Source organism: Puntigrus tetrazona, chromosome 1 (genome assembly GCF_018831695.1).
Source record: "Puntigrus tetrazona isolate hp1 chromosome 1, ASM1883169v1, whole genome shotgun sequence".
Taxonomy (NCBI): domain Eukaryota; kingdom Metazoa; phylum Chordata; class Actinopteri; order Cypriniformes; family Cyprinidae; genus Puntigrus; species Puntigrus tetrazona.
This window is the reverse complement of record NC_056699.1, coordinates 28924572-28942470: the sequence shown is the minus strand read 5'-3', so window position 1 is coordinate 28942470 and position 17899 is coordinate 28924572. Positions and strand designations below refer to the sequence as shown.

The 17899-nt window shown below is 40.2% G+C and overlaps 2 protein-coding genes across 3 annotated transcripts; both read left to right on the top strand.

The window, feature by feature from the left end:
- The first annotated feature begins 556 nt into the window (after positions 1-556).
- On the top strand, positions 557-12768 carry LOC122357989 (adhesion G protein-coupled receptor E5). 2 transcript variants are annotated; one of them, XM_043257734.1, is made up of 18 exons: positions 558-966; positions 4549-4620; positions 4732-4875; positions 4948-5076; positions 5774-5893; positions 6718-6846; positions 6930-6976; positions 7061-7150; positions 7228-7381; positions 7491-7607; positions 7689-7888; positions 8019-8189; positions 8282-8476; positions 8598-8815; positions 8939-9097; positions 9169-9340; positions 9499-9594; positions 11156-12768. In XM_043257734.1, exons 1-18 carry the CDS (start codon positions 936-938, stop codon positions 11198-11200), a joined length of 2289 nt encoding a protein of 762 aa, XP_043113669.1. In that variant the 5' UTR covers positions 558-935; the 3' UTR covers positions 11201-12768. The 2 variants fall into 2 exon arrangements, with proteins under 2 accessions (XP_043113751.1, XP_043113669.1); XM_043257816.1 differs by lacking the exon at positions 5774-5893 and having other exon boundaries at positions 557-966.
- Positions 12769-13890: 1122 nt separating this feature from the next.
- Positions 13891-17855, top strand: LOC122359935 (zinc finger protein 501-like). The gene is made up of 4 exons (XM_043260208.1): positions 13891-14047; positions 14384-14536; positions 14683-15055; positions 15979-17855. Exons 2-4 carry the CDS (start codon positions 14384-14386, stop codon positions 16986-16988), a joined length of 1536 nt encoding a protein of 511 aa, XP_043116143.1. The 5' UTR covers positions 13891-14047; the 3' UTR covers positions 16989-17855.
- Positions 17856-17899: the final 44 nt, after the last annotated feature.

Sequence of the window (17899 nt, the reverse complement as noted above, 5' to 3'; positions counted from 1 at the left end):
CCTAATGTTTGTGTTGGCACAATTGCTCTTGTGCAACCCGGGATGTGACGTCACCGGCGTCAGCGGTCCCCATTGTGAGTGAAACGAGTCCAAAACCCCCCTTTTCTCTGATATGAGTCCGTCAGAGCCCTGGGAGAACGACAGACCAAAACAAGACTGGAAATGCGGTGAAAGTAAAAAGAATGGAATTAAATTAAAATAATAATGCCACGTTTCAAGTTAGTTAATCCTGTGCGTTTTTACATTTAACAGGAAAAAATAACGGATTTGAAAAGTCGTTGACTTGAAATTTTGAAAATGGAGGGAAACGTTCCAAAGAAAGAGCGGGAGTTTGATATATATATATATATTTATATATATATATATATATATATATATATATATATATATATATATATATATGAGATATATATGAGATCAACATGAGCTGCTCTCTCAGAGAAACAACTCTCTCTCTCTCTCTCTCTCTCTCTCTCTCTCTCTCTCTCTCTCTCTCTCTCTCTCTCTCTCTCTCTCTCTCTCTCTCTCTCTCTCTCAGGGATGTCTCTCCAGGGGGTGTGTCGGTCATGAATAGCTGATTCTCGCTCAGTAGCAGCACACATCTAAAGGGTGAAGACTGAATAACGGACGAGAACAGTGGAAAAGAAGGAGAGAAAATAGTGGAACGTCTCCGACCGCGTGGATTAAGACAAACAGAGCAGAACCAAGAGTGAAAGACGAGAAGGTCCCAGGGAGGAATCATCTGGGACACTGTCTGGAAACTTTAGAAAAAGAGACAGTGATCTATTTTAAAGAGCTTTTTATCAGACAGAGGAGAGCCGAGGAGGAGACCGCATTCAAAGTCCTGAAGGATATAAAGTGAAAGTCGGGCACGGGTTTACTGGAATACAGATTCATATCATAAACAACTGGCAGCAGTTACGGTGTTTCCAAACATGGAGCTGAAGCGGGCACTTCTTCTTTTGGGTGAGTACGTTATGTGTTTGAAGTTGAAGCTGGACTGGTCATTTGAGCAGATGTGTGTCAGACTTGAGGATATAAGGGTGTGTGTTTTAAACAAGGACTCTATTCTTTGAGCGTTTCTCCATGAAACCAGACAGACGTCGCACATGTTCTTCACATCACTGAATCATAACGAAGAGTCTCTTTCTTAGACAAAACACAGAGACCAGAAAGATAACTACATCAAAACAGTCTATGTTTTTTTTTGTCAATAGAGCTATATAGTGAACTTATTTTATGTTGTATATTAAATATGTCATGCCTGTTTGTTAATGTTGGATCCAAGTAAATGCAGTCTTTAAAGTAAAGGTTATTGACATCTGTGGTTCCATAAAGAACCTTTAAACATGAAACCTTTCCATTTCACAAAATGTTGTAATTCATGGATTTATGTCATTTACATTCGAAACACAGGCTGGATGAATGGAATCTATTACATACATCCAATTTCTCTAGTTACACACAAAACTAATAATTTTGAGAAAACAGTTACATTTGAGATATTTCTTTGCCTATAATTCAATGAATTGACTCTTAAAATTCATAATTTTAAGCTTCCAATGCTAAAGATGTGTTTCCCAAAGAACTTTTCAGTGAACAGTTTTTCAAGGAACTAGTTTTGAAGAACATTTTAATGATGTAAAATGAAAGAACCTTTTTTTTTTTTGTCAAAAAAAGACAGCTAACTGGAATTTCAGAAGAGCTTCTCTGTAATTCTCTTATATCTCTGTACATGAGAAAGTGGTGCAGCGCAACTAAAGTTTTCTCAACTTCCATGACGGAGCTTCAGTTTCACAAGCGTTTGCGTTTTACCCTCAGCATCAGACTGAAATCCCTTCTGACGCAGCGTAAAATCCATTGTGTAGGTGCCCTCACTTTCGTTTTGCACCATGTCTGTGGGTCACGGTTTGCGTAAATGATATGTGACCAAATGTCCCCACAAGGACAGTAAAAGCTGAAATTAATTTCCCAAAATGAAACGTCTTAATAAGAATGCTCCAAGTCTTGTTGTAGGGTTGAGATGAGTGGTAAATATGCTAATCAAAACTTGGTTAACCACGTAAAACTGCTTGACACATGATGTTGAAATACTTCCTCAAATGCCACTTTGCTTGTTGAGTTTTGCAGACGTGTGAATGTAACGCATCTGACAACCCAAGGCCCATTTGTTTTATTAGTTTGAAAATCCACAGGCTTACACAAAGCAAATCAAATGTATGCAGCATAATGAAATGAAACCCAAACATATATTACAATACCGCTCACAATTTACACTCACAGTTTACAACTGAGATTTGTCACTGTTATGTAAGACTGAAAAAAAACATTGCAGATTTAAGCAAAAATGAGTTGCATGGTTTAAATAAGAGTGCTTCAGCTCTGTGGCAAGCTACAAGTCAGTAGGTGAGAAACAGAAGGTCTGAAAATGGTGTGAAGCGCTCTCTCGTTTTGTAGATGAACAGATTATTCTGAGAGTTGTTTGCTCATGTGTTCGTTTGGTTTATAGAATCGCCCGAGACATCAGCCTCAGGGCGTTCTGCAGCTTGTTTGGGACATTTTTTATTGCACCTGTGGTTTCCTGAACACGTACACAAAGTGGGGTCATTCGTGTGTGTGGGTAGATGAATGATTTGGGTGAAAGTGTGTTTTTGTTCGTGTGGAGACTGCATGGATGAAGAGCCGTAACGAGGCATGCACGTTATATGTTAAGCATCTAAAAACCCACTTTTTGTAATTTTTCAATACTTTTTGTCTTTATAGATGTTTGTTACAATATTTTTGCAATACTTACCTCGTATTGTCCACATTCTGAAATATTGTCTATTTCTGTCCAGCAAACGCAAACAGTCCACACATGCACTCCTGAGATGTTTCAAAAGTTAACCACACCACCGCGAAGATCGCATCTTATTTGCTTATATCCTGCAACCTTTCAGACTACAGTGCCTTGGAGTAGACATGATGAAGTTGCCTCTCTGTTTGCAGAGCTGAAGTATTTTAAGCTTCCAAAGAGTTGTTCTAGTAGGCTGCATCCAAAAACAAACACAGTGTGACAAGAATAGTCCAATTCACAAGGAAAGGCTCTTAAAGGAAGTGTGTTGTTGTTTTTAGTGAATCACAGATACGGCCCACATCCGATTCTTACGAGTCGGTTCTTGCTATTGAGCTGAAAACAATGAATTAACAATTCATTTTAATTAGTCAAAAACAGTAGTCCAGTGCAAATTATTGTTATTGGTTCAATGTGAAGGTAAATCAGTAGCAAAGCCCGAGATCTTGCTAATTTGAAAGTGGGAGCTTGTCAAGTTAATGTTAGTATTGGTAAGTTGAAATTTACAGCTCGATCTGATAAACAAAATAACAGGCGCAAATGTGTACGACACATTTACATTTGTATTTTACTTCAGTTTCTCTGTACAACTTTCTTGCTCTGCAGAAAGAAACCGTATGTATCAGTTATTGGTTTTCGTTTCAATCTCCTTAGCTTTTACAGGATTTTAAGGCGCTGCATCATTTACAAAAAATCATGAGGGGGATCTTTTACTGAATGGACACTATCAAAGCGGTTACTGAATCAATAACATTAACTAGATCTGCCATTGTAATGAGGACACTTAAAATTCAAACGTTTTTATTTCAAACACTAAGAAGTCTAATAAACTTATCTTATAGCAGCACACGATATAGGCTATATAATGAAGTATTTTAATATCTAATATTTAATATTAACAAATAAAACTGCATGCATGCAGTTGTGCACAAGTTGTGTCATAAGTTTACACACCCCTTGCAGAATGTGTAAAATGTTAATCGTTTCAAAAAAAATAAGAGCGTTCGTGATAATTGTATGTTACCTTTTATAAATAGTACTGAATTTTATTTAGTACTTTTAATGCATTGTGTGGAATGCATCGAGTCCTTCCTCGTCATCAGTACGTTTCCACCTTTTGTAATTTGGTGGAAACGTCCCTAAAAACGATGGATTTCAAAACCATACCGTCAATGTTGGAAAGGGATCAAATATGCAGAATATGCTGGAAAAACAAAAAATGTGCAGGAACTGGAGGATTTTTCCGAAGTTGAACTTCTCAGGACCAATAAGGCACTCATTAACCGCCATCACAAAATATTAAAAAAATATGAATCATCCAGGAAATTGCACATACTTTTAAGAATAAAGGTTATGTAAACTTTTGAATGGGGTAAATTTTATAAATTCACTTCTCATTTTGTCTTGTGAAGTATGTGTAAACATCTGTTATGTGAAATGGCTTATTCAGGACTGTACTAAATAAAAAAATAGCACACACTTTTCACAATCCCTCTTTCAGTTGTTAACATTTAAATGGGTTTGTAAACTTATGAACACTTAGTAGTAGGTTGTGCTTACTCGAAGCATTTAATTCTGTCTGATGTGACTGGCACTTCATTAAAGGGTTTAATATGGCTTGACATTAGAGCTTTTGGCATGGGTGAAAGAATGAACAGATTTATGGATTTCTGAAGATAATTATACAGATCTTGTTTTGTCTTTTTCCTCATCAGCTCTGTTCCTGGAGTTTAGTGACTCTCATAAATGTGACATTGGACACGATAGAAGAAACAACAGCTGTATTGGTAAAGATCACTGTATTTGGTTCAGCACAGTGTATCTGTCACACTCTTAAAGGTGAATTGAGGGCATTGTTGTGTAACCTTGTAAAGGTGCTTCTGATGTTTCTCTTACAGATACAGATGAGTGTGTGATGATTCCAGATGTGTGTGGAGCACACGCTCAGTGTTTTAATACACATGGAAGTTACTACTGCACCTGCAATGAAGGCTTTCAGTCAAAAACAGCCAACTTCACAGCAATAACGGGAGAGTGCGAGGGTACGAGAGAGGATTATGGGACATACGACTGATTTAAACACTGTAACTAATATCCACCGCTTCCCCCAACAGATATCAATGAGTGTTTCATGAACACACATGGATGCTCAGATGATAAGGTGTGTATGAACACTGTAGGCTCCTACGAATGCAGGTGTAGAAATGGATACCGGCTCACAAGAACGGACGCAGGATGTGAAGGTGAGTGTCCTCAAAGCACATCATTTATTTCAACATTATTTTTTTTAATGCTTGCCTTTCAGGACTATGTTCGCCCGTTTCTGCCACTGAAAAAAAATAGCTTTTATCTCACAATGCTTGATTGAAACTCGCAGTGAAGAGTATTATATTTATGTTTGCCGCCCACTATCTCCAATTATACAGCAGCATGCTGCTTCCACACCTCATTGTAATACGACTTTGCATGCAGTTATCGTTAATTCATCAAAGAGCAAAGGAAAGCATTACATTTGCCTTTGCAAAACATGTAAAAACGTCTGATAGAAAGGGTGGCTCATTTGTCAGACGGGAAGTAGATCAAGTTGAGTTTCATTGTGACATATCGCGTCTCCTGCAGTGATGTTTGACAAATGTTTCAGATTATCTAAGCTTTCCCATACAGAAAAGAAACTTCACAAACAGTACCCTACTCATTTTTCCGTCCAGAAGCACAGAGAGATAGCTGTTGGCTTAACCTCTTTCAGTCTGGCTGATGCAATCATTAACAAAGCTCACTTAGATGTTTCCACATGAAGCTGATAAATGTGTTTTCCAGCGTAAAACAGCTGTCAATGTCTCTCTAACCTCCACCATTTAACTACTCTTTGCGTGAACTTGTGATTATGGCTAAATGAAACACGTCTGTGTGTGTGTGTGTGTGTGTGTGTGCGTGCTGCAGATGTGGATGAGTGTTTGTCCTCGGTGTGCGGAGTTCACAGCGTCTGTTTAAACACACCAGGCAGTTTCTTCTGCAACTGTTCTTCTGGGTTTCACAAACATGAGAACGACTCGTGTACAGGTGAGCATCTGTCCTGCTGCTGCTAATAATACTGACGCTAGTGTTTGAGTCATCGTAACACGCCGTGTGTCTGCCGTCACGTCCAACCATAACTAAATCTAACTTGCATATTAATCTGTTTTTGTGGTAACAAATTTTACTGTAATAATGGGAGTAATAAATGACCAGATTTTCATGATAATATACAATATTTTACAGAACATTGAAGTATAATTTCTTTCTCTATTTGTTTGTTATGTCTCTCAAAATGTGTAGTAAACATGCTTTTAGTCCCGATGTCCTCATATGAGGTCACTTGTTTGGTCACGTTTTAATTTGAAACTCCACTACATTTTCCAGAGATGTTAATTTATAACATGCAATTTAAATAATAAAAAATGTATCATATGTCCGTGGAGGTGGAAGCCGATATTGAATCCACATGCATTGGTTTATTTAAATCACAAGCATCAAACAGAAACGTTAAGGCAGGCAGAAGGTCAATATCAAAGGGGCAGACCGGTCTTTCAATGAGGACAGGGGAAATCCAGTCAACGATATGGGTCGAATCCAATACATCAGTTCAAACCAGGCAAACAATACAGAAAGGGTTTGGAGATTAGGGCGGTGTGTTTACGAAATAGTTTTACTGCAAACTGTAATATTAGGCAATTAATATTAGGCGTTTAAATCCCGCGAACCGCACTCAATCCTGTGAAAAGGACCAAGTGTGAAAACACACGAATGCTTCCTTCTCTTTTGAACTATTATCAGTGAGACCAATGTTTTTTCATGACAAATATAGTCGTGGGAATGCGCTTTCATGCGCTTTCTTTCTCTCGCAGACATCAATGAGTGTATAAATCCAGATGTTTGTGGCAGAAACGCACAGTGCAACAATACTTTCGGCAGCTACACCTGCAAATGTGACCAGGGTTACAGTAACTACGGCAACAACCAGTCAGAATGCATCGGTGAGTGTGTAGTTCACGTGTGAGGTGTGTGTTCATGGCGTAGCTGCTGATGTGCGAAACTAAAAACGCTTTACTGTGTGCAGAGATGAGCTGCGACCTCTTTGAGTCTGACGCAGAGTCGCCTGGAAAGGTAGAACGACTCCTCGAGAATATTTTTTTGGTAGTTCTTGGTGGATGTTCAGCAATCAGAGTTTGGTTTCTGCGTGTCTTCTAGTTGAAGAACTTACTGGAGCTGTTGAGGAGCAGCTGTGAGTCTCTGCACGGTCCAGACGGTCACGGTCTGACGGGAGAGCAGTTACTGGAGGTGAAACGAAGTCTGGATAGAGCCCTTTGACCTGGAGCATCCATGGTATTTAATATTAACCTCGCTGCCTTTGACAGAATGTGTTCACCACCACCGACGAGCTGCTGTTGGATGGAAAGATTGCTGGCGGCGAGATGTTGAGTCAGTTTCTGGACGCGGTGGAGAACAGCATGCGTCTGATCGGACCTCAGCTGAGAGAACCTGTGACCAGGATGGAGACGCACAACACCTGTGAGAAGCCTGGTTCAGATACACTGTGGTGTAGATATTAAAAACAAGACATTTTTAGTATTACATCGAGACTGAAGGCAGTTGTTCTTTATGATCATGTGAATCACAGTCGCTGAGGTTGCAGTCGCACGGAATCAGACTCCGCCCAGTGGGCATGTCACTCTGAGTGCAGGCTCCGCCCACTTTGAAACCAGCTGGGAAACAGTTGTAGGGAAATCATATCCAGGTACATATACACGCACACACAAGTACGTACTTGTGAAAGCATCACTTTCATGACAAGATGTAACTGTTCTCTCGTTCACAGGTTTTGCGTTTGTGGCTCTGGTCGGTTATAAAGATTTGAACACAAGTGGTCTGCTCCATAATGTCAACAGTGAGAAACCAGACGATGAAGAGAGAAGCGTCACTTATCAGCTCAACTCTGAAGTGGTGACGGCTGTCGTCAGTAACACAGAAACCAAACATCTGTCAGAGCCGGTGACGCTCGTCTTTACACACGTGGAGGTGAAGATACTGACATATCAGCTTATGACCAACACAAGACACCACTGGAGACGCACACATTTCATGTATAAAAAAAACAAAAGTTCCTGTTTTTTGTCTGTTTTCTGAACGGTCAATCGTTCTTCTTCAGGACAGGGCGGAGTCTGGGGGCGTGGCTTACTCCTGTGTGTACTGGAATGAGTATGAGGGGGCGTGGTCTAATGAGGGCTGTGTGAGGGCGGAGTCTAACAGCACTCACACAGTGTGCTCCTGCTCTCATCTCAGTAGCTTTGCTGTGCTGATGGCTCTCTATCCTCTCCAGGTACATCTGTGAGCCAGAACAAGTGGGATTTAACATATTTAATTAATGCTCTAGATGAAATGGTGATGATTTCTCCCCTTCCTCTCCTCCAGGACTCGTTTGAGTTGGTGTTGATCACTCGTGTGGGTTTAGTTCTGTCTCTGGTCTGTTTGTTTCTCTGTATCTTGACGTTCAAGTTCTGCCGCTCCATTAAAGGAACCCGGACCAGCATCCACCTCCATCTGAGCATCTGTCTCTTCATCGCAGACCTCGTCTTCCTCTGTGGGATCTCCAGCACCCAGAATAAAGTGTGTTTCTTGTACCTTCTGCATATGGGGATCATCATAAGCAGTAGCAAAGCTTAACGACTCTACTAGTTAAAAAAGGCTTTGTCAAGCCAACATTAATGTGTAGTTTTTTTTGTCTCAGGTAGGGTGTGGGATTGTGGCCGGTCTGCTTCATTTCTTCTTCTTGTCTGCGTTCTGCTGGATGCTGCTGGAGGGGGTTCAGCTCTACAGGATGGTTGTGCTGGTGTTTCACACCACATTAAAACATCTCTACATGTGTTTGGTGGGATACGGAGTCCCTCTCGTCATCGTCATCATCTCTGCCATCTCCTTCTCAAAGGGATACGGCACCGATAGACAGTGAGTGTGTGTGAATTTGTGTGAAGCACTGTTTGTGTTTCAGCTTTCTTTGACAGCCTCTAAATCAGTGTTAGTGAGAGGTTTCCAGCTGTTTGATGGTTATTTTGTGTGTTTCTGTTCCAGCTGTTGGCTTTCTCTTGACGGTTCTTTCATATGGAGCTTCTTTGCGCCAGTCTGCATCATCGTCATCCTTAACAGCTTTGTCTTCATCATCACAGTCTGGAAACTGGCTGAAAAGTTTGCCAGCCTCAATCCAGACCTCTCCAAACTCCGCAACATCAGGTGAGTGTTTGTTTTACGAGCCCAAAATACATTCAGTCATTGAGACTAACCCATTTCTGGTGACTTTTCAGGGGGTTTACGGTGACCGCCGTGGCTCAGATGTGTGTTCTTGGAGGGATGTGGGTTTTCGGCTGCTTCCTCTTCCAGGAAGAAGGAACTCAAGTTGCGTTGTACCTCTTCACCATCTTAAACAGCCTCCAGGGGGCGCTCATCTTCTTCATGCACTGCCTCCTGTCCAAACCGGTATGTAAAACACACACAAATACAAAAAAAAGAGTTATGGTCTGGACTCCAGCTAAATTGTCAACCGGACAGACTTCCATCTCCCTAAAAGCATTGTCGTTGTATTCTGCCCAAGAGGCTTCGGTGGGTTTTCATGTGTTTTGTGTTGCCCCCTGTAGGTCAGAGAAGAGTACTGCAAGCTGATTACTAGGATCTGCTCACGGAAGGAGAAGAAATATTCAGAATTCAGCACCAATCAGTCCAGCAACAGTCAGGTAAATCTGCACGACTAGACATCATCGTTGAACATGTTACCCTTTACTTTAAGGTTTTTTAATGGTTTTGTAAATATTAAGGTTAGTTCACCCCAAAATGAATATTCTGTCATTATTACTCCACCCTCATGCCGTTCCAAACCCATAAAACCTTTGTTCATTTTTGGCAAACAAAATAACTCTCCATGCCGGAAAACGTAACTCAGAGGAGAAGAATGGTTAAGTAAATAATGTTAGTTTTATTTTTGAGATACTGATGTCACATCCTACGTTTCTGGCGCTGGATCATTTGAGTTGTGTCGCTGTCTACAGAGGATCGGATGGCTTTCCGATTTCATCAGAAATATCTTAATTTGAGGTCTTATGGGTATGAAAGTGAGTAATTAATAATAGCATTTTCATTCTCAGGTGAACTAACCCTTCAACATAAAAACATGCCTTATGACCTTTGTAATGAGGAGTCAAAAGCGTTCGGATCCATTCGCGAGCTCTTTAATGAGAATAGTTAAACAGACAAAGTTCAGTAACAATAGCTGGAATAACACAGGACAGGCAGGGTCGGAAACAGAGTCAGGCAATGGTCGAGGCAGGCAGACAGAATCAGAGTCGAGGTACAGGCAATAGGTAGGCAGCAAACAATCGGCAAAACAAAACCACGGAACAAGGTCGAACACGAGAAGACAACAATGGTACGAACACTCAGAATTACCAGCCGGCACAAGGATAAGACTTTGCAAAGAGTTCTGGCTGGTTGCAGCTTAAATAGCAGTCTAAACAAGGTACACCTGGGCAGGTAATTAGAGCTGGAAAGAGGCATGATGGGAAACGTAGTTCCGGGGACTAATATTCTGGGGAGGGTTCCCTCCGGTGGCCGTCGGAGAGAGCCACAGAGGCGCGGTTCTTTACAACCTCACTGGTATTTCCTGAAGGTCAATGCTAATGTTCTTGGATTATTACAAATAAATGTTCAAAGGATGTTAGATTGCAATATGGATAGTAGAATGCTGTATTAACCTGGTTTGTATCCTTTTAAATAACGTTCTAATTACAACATTTGGTGTCTATTTCAATAATAAAAACACCTTTATTATGTCTCAAAATTATGTTCAAGAAATAAATACAGTTTTGCCTCTCTTTAATGTGGCATGACAAATGTATGCCTAAGTGGCATGAGAATGATCATCTCTTTCTCTTGAGTTATAGCACAGAATAAACATCAGAGGAATTTGGTGAAAGAATCAGTATAACTTACTGAAATGAATCATGTCTCATGTAATCAATCAATCAGATTTAAACTGCATAAACATGTCAATAAAATGAAAAACATTCACATTTAAATCATTTCAGTGTCAGCTAGAATAACTCTAGAGAGAGGAGACCATTTAAACATTTACTAAGTATTAAAAAGTTGACTGATTTTTGAAGAATTGTGATTTTTTGATGATTATTTACACTCAGTTGTTGCCAACTGAAATCTTTTCAGTTTGACTGTTCCCCAAACGTTCTCAGTGCCTCGCTGGAATGCGGTTCCGCTTCTAAACTTGTCCTCTGACCTTTACAGCAACCTCTACGGAGCAATCAGACCACAGGAGAGTCCAAGATATAGAGCGGCGGTCAGTCCTGGAGGATCCTTCTAGATGTTTGACCTTTACAGATGTCTTACAGAGCTTTTATCCTGCGGCACAAGGGACTCCTCGCCATCGAAGGATCTGCGACTGCTTTCTTTCTCTCTGTTAAGCAAGAATTTCAGGTCTCGACTCATCACACGACCTAGATGCAAAGCATATTGGCTAAAACAGATCAATCAATTACAGCTGTAGTGCCGTTTTCTTTGTTTAATGGACTTTGGAGGCACTTCGGCTGTTCTTTATCGTGCCTTTAGGTGGAAAACGTCTTATATTACATGTAAAAGGCAGCTTTTATTTGCTTATATGTGAAAATGTTGTGAAGATATCTGAAGAACTCACCTCCGATCTGCCTTACGAAAGAGGTTGTGTTCTCTGAAGCCTTTTAGTCGATTATCAATCACAAAACATTGTGTTTTTATAATCTGCACTTACATGCCACTTTACGTCTTTAAGCTGTTTGGAAAGAGATGAGAGGTACTTGATTCATAAAGATATTTTAATCGTGCCAGCCACAGAGCAGGTGACAAATACAGCGTAACAAATGAAAATACCGTTCCTGATACTATAATATCACAGAGAGATAAACAGATTTAGCATTTGTCCAATTAGTTTTCACAGATGGATGCAAATAAACAGCGAAATGCACCTTTAGATTGATCTTCCTGAAACCCTGAGTATACTTTGGTTTTTACACAAAAAGCTTTGAGGGAGAACAGAACCAATTGCATTGCAAAATGATTCAGTGTTTAGAAGCGCAAGAAACAGCTGGTCAGTACAGCGTAAACGCAACGGAAACCCAGGCCAAACAAACATTGCAAAGACAAATGAGATTAACCAATCACCTAATAAACAAAACCAATAAAAGATGATAAACTGCTATTTTTCCTTGCAATTTCATAAACGTCATAGACACAAGTTCAGTGGCTCTGAATCGGAAACCACCGAAATGTCTAAATATTTAGATGTGAAATCATGTAACTCTGGCAGTCTGGTACTCGCTCTGAACCGCTGTGTCCAAACAAATGAACAAAACGTTTCAATAATTTATTGAGCAGTATTTCTAAAGAGGCCATAAAAACTCTTCTTCAGAGAAGATTCACACAATCTTCTGCGTTCAGTTTTAAAGAGTATACACAAGTTTTTTGGTCATCTGGGGCCTCATTTATAAAGCGTGTGTACGCTCCCATTTGACCGTAGAGTGCTGTACGCTTAAATCCCTAAATCATATTTATGAAAAACCTTTTTTCTCAGAACGAAAGCATAGTTCGGGCTTTAGTTTTGAGAACAATGTGATTTTGTAAGAAGACAAATCGAATGCAAACGTTTTAAACTCCTTGCTTCTGCGATGCATTTGTTCTGACTATCTCTCTATTGTATGTGTAATGAAATATGATAAGACACAAATGTTTTATTTTACACATAGGTTTTGTATCTTTTGTAGAAAAGGTTTTTTGCTGTTACTTTTGTACTTGAAATAAGGGTAAATTTTGGCCCTGATGTGGTACTGCTATGTTTTTCAACAAATATTAAATTACTGCTAAGAGAAGCCGTGGATGATTTATGTTTTGTGTTCCCATGAGTGGCCATAAACATACATTTTAATTCAATATCATGCACCCATCTGCACATTAAAGTAGTAAGAACGCCTGCTACAAAAACACTTTTCCATCCAGAACATACATTTCTTTGAGAACAGAGATGGAGCTAATAACATTCTGAGAAAAGATCTTCCTTGATTAAATGAACTTGTTGCAATGAAACCCAATCAAATTGTTGCCTTTTGGTTTCTGATAGGGTTAGAGTGTTTGGAAAACCAATAATAAAACCTTTTTTTACATTAGTAAGAAAAGGTCTAGTAAGTAACTTCTGACTCACAACCTTTAAATAAGTTACGTTTTATTACCGGTCTGCAGCGGTCAGGATCTATTCAAAGCGATCTATAGAGGGAACAGCGGTCAAGGATAGCCCGTGTGATCACCTCTGATAACATCAACAGTGGGCTCGTGAGCATCAGAACTGGATAAAAGAGCAATGAAAGAAGGTGATCTGGTCTGATGAATCATGTTTCCTTTACATGGACGGCCGGGGAACACATGGCACCAGCATGCTCTATAGGAAGAAGGCGAGGTTCTTCTTGGAAACCTTAGGTCTTACCATTCATGTGGATGTGACCTTCACTGTTACAGACTTTATATTTGAATCTTTGTGCATTTCATACACATAAAACAGCCTTATGAAATCCAGACGCTTATATTATTGTACTCTAGTTTTTTAAAGAATTTTCAGTAACATAAAATCATTGCACTATCGAACATGACTTTAGCATTTGGTTCAGTACACTATATTAAAAAGTTCACTGCCTCCTAAGTGTTTGTCTAAAAAGTTAATTAAATAAATCCATGCATGGACGTGGAATGGAGTCAAAGCTCTTTGGGTGACACAAAGCATGCAAATGCAGTACAGTCCATAATGTGATAATCTAGTATGTATGGCTTTATTACAACTACACTCAGTTAAATTACAAACACACCAACCTTTTTTTTGTCATTGCTTTTCCCGGTCACAGTGCTTCCTACAGTGCCAGCCGTAGACTGAGAAAAATGAAACGGTCAAAGGTAGTTCGAACTAATTTCCTCACATTTATCTCATTACAGAATACCATTGAATTCGACGGCGAACTCCCACTAGAAGGAGTTGTCCCCAAGCTCGTGTTAGGGCTAGTTTGTTCGCTCCAGCACAGACGGTGGCGCTGTCAGGGTCTTCGGTGAGACTGAACAAACCGCAGAACGACAGAAACAGCAGCTTACAGTTTCAGCCCTCGACCGGTACGTGTTTTTACTGTATTTTGCGCCGTTCGCCAGAGTTCGGTTTATTTGTATGCTCGGTCTACATTCTTGACCACTTTACGGCCTTGTTGGTTTCGTCTATTAGTTGTTTTGATTATGTAAAAGAAGCTATTTTCCCTTTGTGCATATCGTGATTTTGGTCGCTAAAGCGTTAAACTAAACTAAACATCTCTGATTGTTCTCCTTATTCAAATCCAAATCAGTCCATGTGTATTAATTGATCACTTCTGCTCTCTTTGATGATCGTAAACAATCATTTTGAGGTTAAATCTTTATAAACGCGTCCCTTAACTATCATGCTGTGCTTGTCCTCAGATGTTGATCATGAAAGCTCAGGTGGATGTGGTCTGCTGTAAATCAGTAGGAACTGATCTGTCCATGCTGGATATTGAGGATTATATCACAGAAATCTGTCAGCTGAAGAAAGAGGTGGCGTCACTGGAGGAGAAGCTGAGAGAAAGAGGGGAGGTTCGCTCATCATTTCGTCTTTCACTTCAATCGCTGTCTGTTTGTCTAGTGAAAATGTCACTTCCAGTTTCCGATTAAGTTCCCAAATTCAACTCATGATTGCGGTGTCAGTTTTAGCTAATATACCTGGTTTTCTTCACTCCCAGGATTCAGTCTGGAGCGTCAGAGATCAGCCCACAGAGCAACTCTCTGATCAGAGATCTAGAAACACACAGGACTCTGAGCTCAGCCTTAGTTTGCTCTGTTACACTGACGCTCAGGAGAGCGTGTGTGACAGTCATAGGTCCGCCGACCAAAACTCAGAGTCTCTGGGGTCTGACTGCAACGCTGGAGAACAGCAGATGCTGCAGACACCGATGAAGATGTGCTCCGTCGAACTGGTGGACTGTAGTACTTCAAAGGAGACGAGAGAAAAAACTATAGCGGACAAAGTACAAAGTGACGATGATGATGATGAAGATGACAATTGCGGCAGTGGTGGTGGTGGTGATGATGATGATGATGACTTTAATCCCTCGGGTATGTTTCCTTCTTTAATACATTGTCCTAACTGGACAGTATTGCCCATGTAGATATTTTGCAGCCAGAGTGACTTCCCTGCCCCTAAAAAAATATAGCAACTATCTTGGAAAAAACTTCTCATCTGCCAACTGCTTTATATCCATCTTTATATAGAACAGTGAGTTTGCCATTATGATTTAATGTAGTGACATTTAGCTACCAATTTTATCTAGTTTCAATTGAAAGCAGTTGGCAACCCTGGTGCTGGGCCAAGACGGGCATACGCCATGCAGTATCTGTGTGATTTCCGTGCGACTTCAGCATGGTATCAACTCACATACTGTACAAGAAGATTGCATGCAATGGAAAGCAAAGCTCACGATTTATATGTGAAATACACAGGTTGCACTAGCACCATATTGGAATGATAGACAGAGATATCTTTAAAAAAATCAACTATTAACCATCTATTAAGTTGTTATTATTATTATTATTACTATTATGGTCATGTAGCTCTATAGGTCTAAAAGACAAAAGAATTGCACATGTACTGTGTGCGGATAAAAGATTATAATTTTCTAATGAGTTTGTGAGTCGAATCAGGTGTATTTGATTAGGGAGACATACAAAATGTTCAGTGTTGGGGGACTCAGGACCAGGGTTGAGAAGAAATGTGCTAAATGTGTACTGGTGTATCATCAAATAGTTTTACATGGAAGTCATTTAAAGTTTCTTCAAGCTGTGGGTGGTAGGTCCACGTACAGTGCTCTCTGTGAGGACACTCATGACACGGTGAGGTCTGAGAACAAGTTTAGGGAGATTTTTGGGAGTAGTCATATTAGACCAAATATACAAATAATTATTTTCAGAATTTGCTTTCATGTTTTGTGTGTTGTGGACATGCAAGTCGCAGTTAATAGAAATATGACTTTGTTTCTCAGGTGAAAACACCAGTCCATCTTCTGATGAAGAAATGGCCTCAACATCCAAAAAGCAGCCGGCAGTTAAGAATTTTTCTTGTGCCACCTGTGGGAGAACCTTCAGAAAACAGGGAAATTTAGCGAAACATGAGAGAAAACACTCCGAACCTAAAAAATACACTTGCAAGATATGCAGCATCAGCTTTCCTACCTTGAAAGAAAGAAGCCTTCATTCAAAAGAGCACCGCGTGAAGAAGGAGTTTCGCTGCGAGCAGTGCGGGAAGGTGTCCTTCTCTTCCGGTAATTTGAAGATTCACATGAAGACGCACACTGGCGAGAAGCCTTTCCACTGCAGCGAGTGCGACAAGTATTTCAGCACCAAACAGTCTCTTCTTGTTCATAATCGAATCCACACGGGGGAAAAGCCGTACAAGTGCCCTCACTGCGAGAGAAGGTTCCGAGACGGGTCTCAATTCAAGACCCACATGCGTTCGCACGCCAGCGAGAGGCCTTACCAGTGCAGCGAATGTGGGAAAACCTTTAAGCAGCCCATTTGTCTCATATCGCACCAAAAAATACACTCTGAGAAACTGCACCAGTGCACGCACTGCGACAAACGATTCCGGCAGATTTTTCAGCTGAAACGACACGAGAGAATGCACTCCGGAGAAAGGCCGTACCTGTGCTTTCACTGCGGGAAGAGCTTTTCCGATCCTGCTCATTTCAGAGTGCATCAGAGGATTCACACCGGAGAAAAACCGTACCAGTGTAGCGTTTGCGAGAAGAGTTTCCGTCAACACACCAACCTACTGAAGCACCAGAGGATACACACTGGAGAAAGACCCTTCAAGTGTTCTCACTGCGACAAGACGTTTGCTCGATCCGATGTCCTGAAGATCCATGAGCGAGTTCATACAGGAGAGAAACCTTACCGCTGCTCCATCTGTGGTGAGAGATTCGCTTATCTAGGGGGTTTTCAGACCCACCAAAACAAACACGCTAAAGAACAAACTACTCCAGAGTCATCATAGTGGCTTTCATCGGTCCCAGCTCATCCTGGAACTTTTCCACTTTTTAATGCCAGTAGGAGGCTTTTATGACATGAACTGGGAGTAGAAATGGACTAAATGTTAAATGCTGTGATTGTGATGGTGTTTGACAAAGCAGGGCAATGATGCTGTAACTAACACTATTTCAAAAGTAGTTGTATATTTTCACCTTTTTTTTCTCCTCCCAAGCAACTTTTAAGTCTTTTAAATGTTTTTATGACATTATAGCAGATGTTTGACAGGGAGAACGTACAATAATCGAGCAACTGCTATTGGGATGTACGGGACTATTAATGGATAGCTTTCTGCAAGTGTGTTAGACCTCCATGATATGCACTAAGAAATAAATTATGGAGATGAAAATGGAAATCACTGGTAAGTGTAATAATGTGTTAACTTGGAATTTTTGACCATACTTTGTTTTGAAAATGGCATAATCAGGCCCTGGAACCAAGGTAATAATGTTTTATTATTATTTTAATACCTGAACCAAGCAGATATGGGTCTGTTAATTATAATAACATAATTAAGGGATTATAATAACGTAACCAGGGATCCTCAAATCTGGCTCACAACATCCACTTTCCAGCAAAGTTGAGCTCTAAAGCAAATCAAACACACCTGAGCATGCTAACCACTGTCTTCAGGATCACTAGAAAAATGCAGGTAGGTGAGTTTGATCAGGGTTGGAGCTAAACTCAGATTTTAGGATCCCAGTTGCACACACACCTGAGGAACGTTGGATTTATAGCAATGTGCTTTTAATTTTTTGAAATGCTAATTTAATTAGCAATTGTATGGAAAAAAAACAAATACAAAATAAAAGGGATGTACTTTTTTATTTCATAATTTAATAACAGTGCTGTGTATTATTTTTGGTATAACCATCATCC

Bases quoted from the DNA above. Each gene is read 5' to 3' on its own strand.
- LOC122357989 (XM_043257734.1), top strand. From the start codon at position 936: ATGGAGCTGAAGCGGGCACTTCTTCTTTTGG. The intron at 6,847-6,929 runs GTGAGTGTGTAG...TACTGTGTGCAG, and splicing joins CAACCAGTCAGAATGCATCG to AGATGAGCTGCGACCTCTTT. The intron at 8,477-8,597 runs GTGTGTTTCTTG...TTTTTGTCTCAG, and splicing joins TCTCCAGCACCCAGAATAAA to GTAGGGTGTGGGATTGTGGC.
- LOC122359935 (XM_043260208.1), top strand. From the start codon at position 14,384: ATGTTGATCATGAAAGCTCAGGTGGATGTGGTCTGCTGTAAATCAGTA. The intron at 14,537-14,682 runs GTTCGCTCATCA...CTTCACTCCCAG, and splicing joins AGCTGAGAGAAAGAGGGGAG to GATTCAGTCTGGAGCGTCAG. The intron at 15,056-15,978 runs GTATGTTTCCTT...TTTGTTTCTCAG, and splicing joins TGATGACTTTAATCCCTCGG to GTGAAAACACCAGTCCATCT.